Source organism: Hydra vulgaris, chromosome 12, assembly GCF_038396675.1.
Source record: "Hydra vulgaris chromosome 12, alternate assembly HydraT2T_AEP".
Taxonomy (NCBI): domain Eukaryota; kingdom Metazoa; phylum Cnidaria; class Hydrozoa; order Anthoathecata; family Hydridae; genus Hydra; species Hydra vulgaris.
The window spans coordinates 40,076,905-40,083,891 of NC_088931.1; the positions used below are offsets into that span (position 1 = coordinate 40,076,905).

A 6,987-nucleotide genomic window follows, 5' to 3' on the forward strand; every position below is an offset into this window, starting at 1 on the left:
GGAGAAAAAGGGACATTTTTTGAGCTTTACTATGAAACAATCTGGGTAAGTGTTTGAGATATCATTATCAAATTATTTCAAGGAGTATTGCAACGTATCCGTATATTTAAATTCATCATCTTAACAAGCTTGATTAACCATTAGTAGTTTTTTGGTATCAGTTTAGTATCAATGATTATTAATTAGTTTACCATAAAACTTGTCTAAATTTTAATCAAAGTAAAAAATAAAATTTGAAAACATTAGAAACAACAAATTTTGGAGATCTTTAATTTTCGGAGACTCTAGGCCATTATCTAGTGTAGTCTCTTGGTTAACCCACGGCTCTGCATAGACGACACATTTGCCTTGGGCTAACTTATGTAAAACCATCGCAAAATTTGATCGTTTTTACGATCTAAATCCAACATTGATCCCATGTAAATAACCCAACGCACAGTGGGTGGAATTTCAAAAAACCTGGCCAAAAGTCAAAAAATGATTATAATTAATGGAAAATTTCTGTAAAGCATTTTTTTGAATCCCCAACTTTGAATTTGACATAAGTGTACCAAAATTCAATAATGGTAGATCCAAAATGGCGGTGTTTTAAAAATATTAATCATTAGAAATGCCTTTGGGCTTTCGTGTTTAACCAATTAGTTCTAATTCAACAAATTAAGATCAATAGACTAATGTATTATTTACATTACATATATAAACATTATATATAATACCGATATATAATGTATTATGACTGTATTATTATGCCGCAATGTTAAAAAAAATAAATTGAAAAATTCATTATTTATTCTACTTATTTATTTATTCAAGGAAAACAAGGAAAACTTTTATTTGCATCATTTATCATAATTGTTTCATTTATATTACTTTAAAATAAATCACCACTGTCATCTGAATCATTTATTGTTGAAATATTGTTGATAAACTCAATCACAGACGAATGAGTTTCAAAGTTTTCGTTAATCTCCGGAAGTAATAACATTTGTAAAGCTTGAGAAGACAAAAATCTGCTAACTTTTGCATGAGATTTTAAAAGTGAAGATATTGCAGGATCTGACGAAACCAGAAGTCTGCAAAAAACGTCATGCATTGTATTTTTTCTGGAATTTTTCCTGGAGAAATCTTCGCGAGTCTTTGTTTCTCGATTCCTGTGCATCCTCAGGGAGTTGTCCTATGGGTAGTATTGCTGTTTTTGTTATTAAGGCTCCATGAATAAGTACTTTGTGTACTGTTGTAGGCATGTTGTACCAAGGATACTTTTCAACAAAAAGTAGTGCAGTTTCGGTAGAATAGTTATCGAGTTTGTCTGCGTCTATTGGAAAGCCACTAGATAATACCTGTAAAACTACATGAAACCGATTTATTAGTTCTAAATCCACTCCTAGAATATCAGCAGACACTTGTGAGTTTTTAAAAAATCTTTGAGCTGTATTTCCGTCATTTGTATTACCGCATCCTGTTATCGGTCGATCAACTATTAACCCTAGCTGCAGCTTAAAAGCATTCTGGATTAACAATTTTTGTTGTAATCTTATACTTTTTTCAATGTCAGAACGCACTTGCCATTTTTTTATTCCAAGTTTATACCCAAGATGCAAAAAACATTCAAAAAAGCGAATCCATGCGTGCAACGTTGATAAACCGTATTCCAATTTTGATTCGTCAACTTTTATTTCTTTAACGAAATTGATATTATTGAATTGACTCGAAGTAGCAGAACACAAATAACACCGCATTGTTGATTTCATCAATGCTATTGCATTGCAAACTTTTCCGTCAATCATTGTCATAACCAATTTATAATGTATTTTAATTTCTATTTCATGTTGAACAATGATGAGAGGAACCAGTGATTTAATTTTATCTTCAATATAGTCTTTTTCATTAATGCTTGTATGGACATTTTCGTGAAGAAATTGAAGTCTGATAGGTCGGCAAAATCGAGTAGATGAGGGTGTCCTATTTTTCCATAGAATAATATCTTGACCTAAAACTGAATTTGTACACAAAAGTTGTAATGGTACAAGTGAAGTCAGAAAAACATTTGCATCTGAGTTTCTTCCATCGGCAAATCTCTGTTTATATTCGCTATGACCGGAACTGCCATCAAACCCCCACTTAAGAATTAAAATAAAATTTGATAAAATATTTACATTCAAGGAGTCAATTACATTTTGTTGAGTTTTTATAATTCTTAAACAAGTGTGATTTAATAAAGATTGCAGTTTTACTTCGGCGCTTATTTCAGTTACCGTTATATCTTCAGAGTAACACATTTTCTTGGCTTCTTTAAGTTTTTCGTAAGATGGCAAAAAAGAAGAGCTATTCGCAATTGCAGCACTTCTTATAATGCAATATTGATGTTTAAAAAGCTTTGCTTCCATTAGTATAGAAAGAGCTGTTTCAGCACATAGTTCAGATGTTTGTGAAATTTGGGACAATTTAAGGCTCTCTATATAGTTTGCGACTCGGTGTTGAATTGTGAAAGGTAAATCTTTAACTGTAACTCCGGTATTGCATGCTCCTGAAGCCCGAAGACTCATCTGAGAAGCAAATGCTAACTCGGATGAACTAAATGTCGAACGCATTTCCTCTGTTTTTCGCCGTTTCGTTCGTTCACTAGCTTCATCAAAATTCAAAGGTGGTCGACCCATTGCACTATGGCTTTTTCTCTCTTTATTTCGTGCTTGAACAATCTGAAATTATTTAAATGTTTAGTAAATATAAAAAAGTTTAAAACTTTAATAGAGATAAGCATTAAATAACTTACACAAATATTTGTTGAGGCTTTTAATCAAGTGTCATGTGTCTTCAAAAATATTTTTTTTGTTCGGTTACTACTTTTCCATTTTATTTTTAATTTTGTCAATACATTTTTTAGTTTCTTTTTATCATCTGTTGAAAATTGGAAACAAATTTTTCTTCTTAGACACAACTGTGATTGCAAAATATTAAGCTGGTCATCTAGATCTGAAGATAACTCGTTTTTTAAAATTTCAAAAATTTCAATTCGAGGAATTTGCAAATGATCTTTTTGTGAACCTTAGATATTAATTGAAAATATAATAATTGAAAAAATCATAAAAAAATTATAACTTTACTAAACTAATTAAAAATAAAGTAAAAAGTAATCGATAATATATTATATTATATAAATTCGATATATAAGAGAAAGGTAAAATATACTGTTAATCATATGATTGTATATAGATATAGTTATTATGTTTTTTGAGAAACTGATTTTGTAAAATTCAATAAAACTATACAAAAATCGTCGTAGCTGAGGTAAAAAAGACGTCGTAACCGAGGGGGTTTGTCTCCCCCCCCCCCCCCCTACACTCTAACTTTGTCAAAATCTCATTCATGTGTGCTACTAATTTTTTTGTAGTTTTATTGCACTTAACAAAATCAGTTTCTCAAGAAACATAATAACTATATCTATATACAATTTGACTGATTTTGTAAAGAAAACAAAACACCGCCATTTTGTTTACTAAAAAACACGACTAGCACTACACAATATAAGTTAATGAAGTAATAGGCAAAAATAGGTGCCTTTTCTTTTAATCAATCTTTAGAATACACTTTTATGAACAACATCCAAATTATAACTAAGCGGAATCTCGCGGGTTCACTACTTTTTAAATGCTTGAAAAATAGGTTAAAGAAAATAAATAAACTTTATTCTGTACTTTTTTGTTCGCACTTTTCGCATAAAATTTAGAGAAATAATGTAAAACTTTTTACTAAAATATTATATAAATACCTTGAATAGTATCGTCCATAGTTAGTTTTTTAGTAACGATAAATAACTTTTTTGTAAACGATACTTATTTGAGCACATTTTTTTTTTGTTTTTAAAATGCCTATTAAGTGTTTTTAACAACAGATGTTTAACTGCGTAGATTTAGGTAACTTTAAAATTTACACAATTTTTTCTTATACAATTAAATGCAACAGGGCTTTGTTTATGTAGTTTCAAAATAATAAAATCACAATAGTGATTTTTTTTTTTTGACTTTTGGCCAGCTTTTTTGAAAATTAGCCCACTGGCGTCGATTTCTTGTTTCCAAATCAACGTTTGTAAATCAACGTCAGTACAACGTTAATTTAATGACGTTGAATCAATGTTGATATTTCAACGTCGATATTTTGTTTCCATTTCAACGCTAAAATCAACGTCAATAAATCAACGCGTTATCGACGTTGAATCAACGTTGAAATGCTTGCTGGGACCGTTCATACTATGTAACATTAGCTGTTGCTTCATACAAGGTGTTGGCAAACTTATAAAACGAATAGATGCCAAAGATTCCAACGTGTGATGATGATCCAGCTATCAAAGCAGATGTATTAATATTTGAACCATTATTTGAAAATAAATTATCACAATTTTTATTCAATTATTTGATTGACACCTGCATGCTTTTATGAAACCTAAAATTTCTTTTGGGAATATTTTAAACGAGGCTTTATCAACTCTATCTTGTTGCTAAGCAAAGTATGACAACAATCACAAAAAACATTTGTACTGTTTTCAACTTCAGTTGCTTTCGCTCATTTTCCAGTTTCTTTCACCCATTTCCCATTGGCATTTTTGATAATAAAAAACATTATTTTCAAATCTAAAATAAATCAATACATATAGATTTAACCTAAAAATTTCTATTGCAGAGTTTAATTATTTTCAAAAACCTTTTTAAAAACAATTTTAAAAATTCTTGTTTTTATTTAAAAATATATATATAATATCTTTTGAATAAAGTTAAAAAGAAAATTATTTTCAATATTATTAAACCAAAAAAAGAAAAAAAAGTTTTAACAGATAGAAAATTTAAGTAAAATTATTTAAAAAGATATAAAATGTTTATTATTAATAATAAACATTTTATATTTTTTATAAAAGTAATAAGCCGAAAAACTAATTTTCAGCCTCATGTCATTCAATGAAACGATCTTACCGAATTTATTAATTAATATCAAATGAAAATTTTTTTAGACTCTATGCTAATTGTTGTAGCCTTTCGAGGTTTTTACTCGTTTTTCATCAATTTGAATTTCCGTCTATATAAAGGCTGATGTTTCCATACACGCACATAAAAAACGTTATATTATTGTTTTTTAAGTCTAAAATCAAAATAGAGTTATCCATATTTAATGCTTTTGAGATTGTAATTGATCTTTCTATTTACTATTTGTGAAATGCCCACTCTTTATTATTTTATACCTTTCATTGGTTTCTGATAATAAAGCTTGTTTTCATTTTAATTTATATAGTGAGTTTAAGAACTTATTTTTTTAAGTTTACCATTTTTATTGTTATATTCTTGAGTGTAACCATTATTAAATTTATTATAACTCAATTTTTATCTACTTTATTCAAGTTTATATTAAACTATTTATTTTAAGAGTTAAAAAAAAACTCAATAACTTACTTAAGGTAGGACCGCAAACTTAAATACAAATTTTAGCTTACTTTTACAAACTTAATCAACTCCAATGTTAAGTTAAGAACTCCGTTATTAACATGGCAATCTCTATTTTTAATTTAATGAACTCCATTGTTTATTTAACTAACTCCATTGTTTATTTATTGAGCCCCATTGTTTATTTAATGAACTTCATTACTACTTATTTTAAATATTTTTTGTAATTAAATTTTGAAATGGTTAACGTTATATAGTTTATGCTAAAACTTATTGCCATATACCTCTTAGAATATCGCCTCTAATATAATATATAAAAGATACTGTGACAAAAAACAAGGGAAGTGTTATTTTCTCTGTTTATTCTTACTATTTCTCTAATATTTCTTTTTATTTGATTTGCAGCCCCACTCTCCTTAAGAATAAATAAAATATACTTTGTGAGAAACAAACTTATAGTTTTAGATAAATGTTGAATTTAAATTTTATCACGAGAAATAATTTAAAAAGTTCAACTGTGTTATTGAATTAGTTTAAATTGAGGTGAAAGCGTGAGATATTTGCACATAAACTTCGTTCAAAATAAGAAGGTTTCGATCAATAAAAATACTCAAAATCAGTTAAAATTAAAGTTAATTGTTTATACACTCAAAAATAGACAATCTATGTATAAAAAAACAGTTAAAAATCAAACTTTCCATCCAACAATTTTTTGAGTTAAAATAAATGCTGTTTCTGTTGCATCGTACATTTCTGTCGAAACGTACATTCCACTGCCGTCGGCGACATATCGTGGACTTCTTATTATATCAATGTTCTTTGTAAGCGTGGAGTGTTTTTCATCACTATCGTCGGCTAATTTTCTTCTTTTTGCGTTATTGTTTCCCCGTCGCATGAAAGTAGTCGCGTTTTTCCAAAACCCACTCCTTGCTACATCAATAAAACTGCTCCACAATTTTTTATTTTCAGATGGTTTAACAGACAATTTAGATGTTTGATCCGCATCATCGTGTTCTTCGTTTCCCTGAAAGTTAAAGAACTCTGATGATGCAAAAGTTAACAAATTGGTTAAAAACTTAAAATTGCGTTGCAGAATTGAAAAACAAAATTTTATTCAAACCACAAAATTACATATTTAGTTCTTTTCTTCCGCTTGTATTCCATTTTGTGCACAACAAGGTTTTAAAAAAACCAAACCGCTGTTGTATGAATGTGGTACGCGAAAATAAAAATACTTGTTTTTGAAAGATATTGATTACATCATACTTTAGGTTTTAATTATGATTGGTTCATTAGAAACTTTAACGCGTAATTCATTTTAATAATTAATAAGTCTGGACTTCGAGTTGAATAAACTGATAAATTAATCATCTATTTTAAAAAAACAAAACCAAGTAAGAAATTTTGATTAAATAATTGAATAAAAAATATTTTGTTTTATTCATTCGTCATGTTTTAACTTACTATTATTTCATTTATTTTGAAAATAACGCGTCGATATTAAATCCATTTTCTTATTTAACCTAATCCCGAGAAACAGTTTCACTCGCTCACCAAA

General features: G+C 28.4%; 1 protein-coding gene and 1 long non-coding RNA gene across 2 annotated transcripts; both read right to left on the bottom strand.

Annotated features, from left to right (window-relative positions):
- Positions 1-786: 786 nt before the first annotated feature.
- Positions 787-4,096, bottom strand: LOC136088723 (uncharacterized). Its single transcript, XM_065813222.1, has 3 exons — positions 3,770-4,096; positions 2,774-3,045; positions 787-2,699 (listed from the first exon to the last, which is right to left on the bottom strand). Exon 3 carries the CDS (start codon positions 2,655-2,657, stop codon positions 1,086-1,088), a length of 1,572 nt encoding a protein of 523 aa, XP_065669294.1. The 5' UTR covers positions 2,658-2,699; positions 2,774-3,045; positions 3,770-4,096; the 3' UTR covers positions 787-1,085.
- A 1,953-nt stretch (positions 4,097-6,049) lies between these two features.
- On the bottom strand, positions 6,050-6,697 carry LOC124808188 (uncharacterized). The gene is made up of 2 exons (XR_010642044.1): positions 6,561-6,697; positions 6,050-6,453 (listed from the first exon to the last, which is right to left on the bottom strand). It is a non-coding gene; the product is annotated as an uncharacterized LOC124808188 (long non-coding RNA).
- Positions 6,698-6,987: the final 290 nt, after the last annotated feature.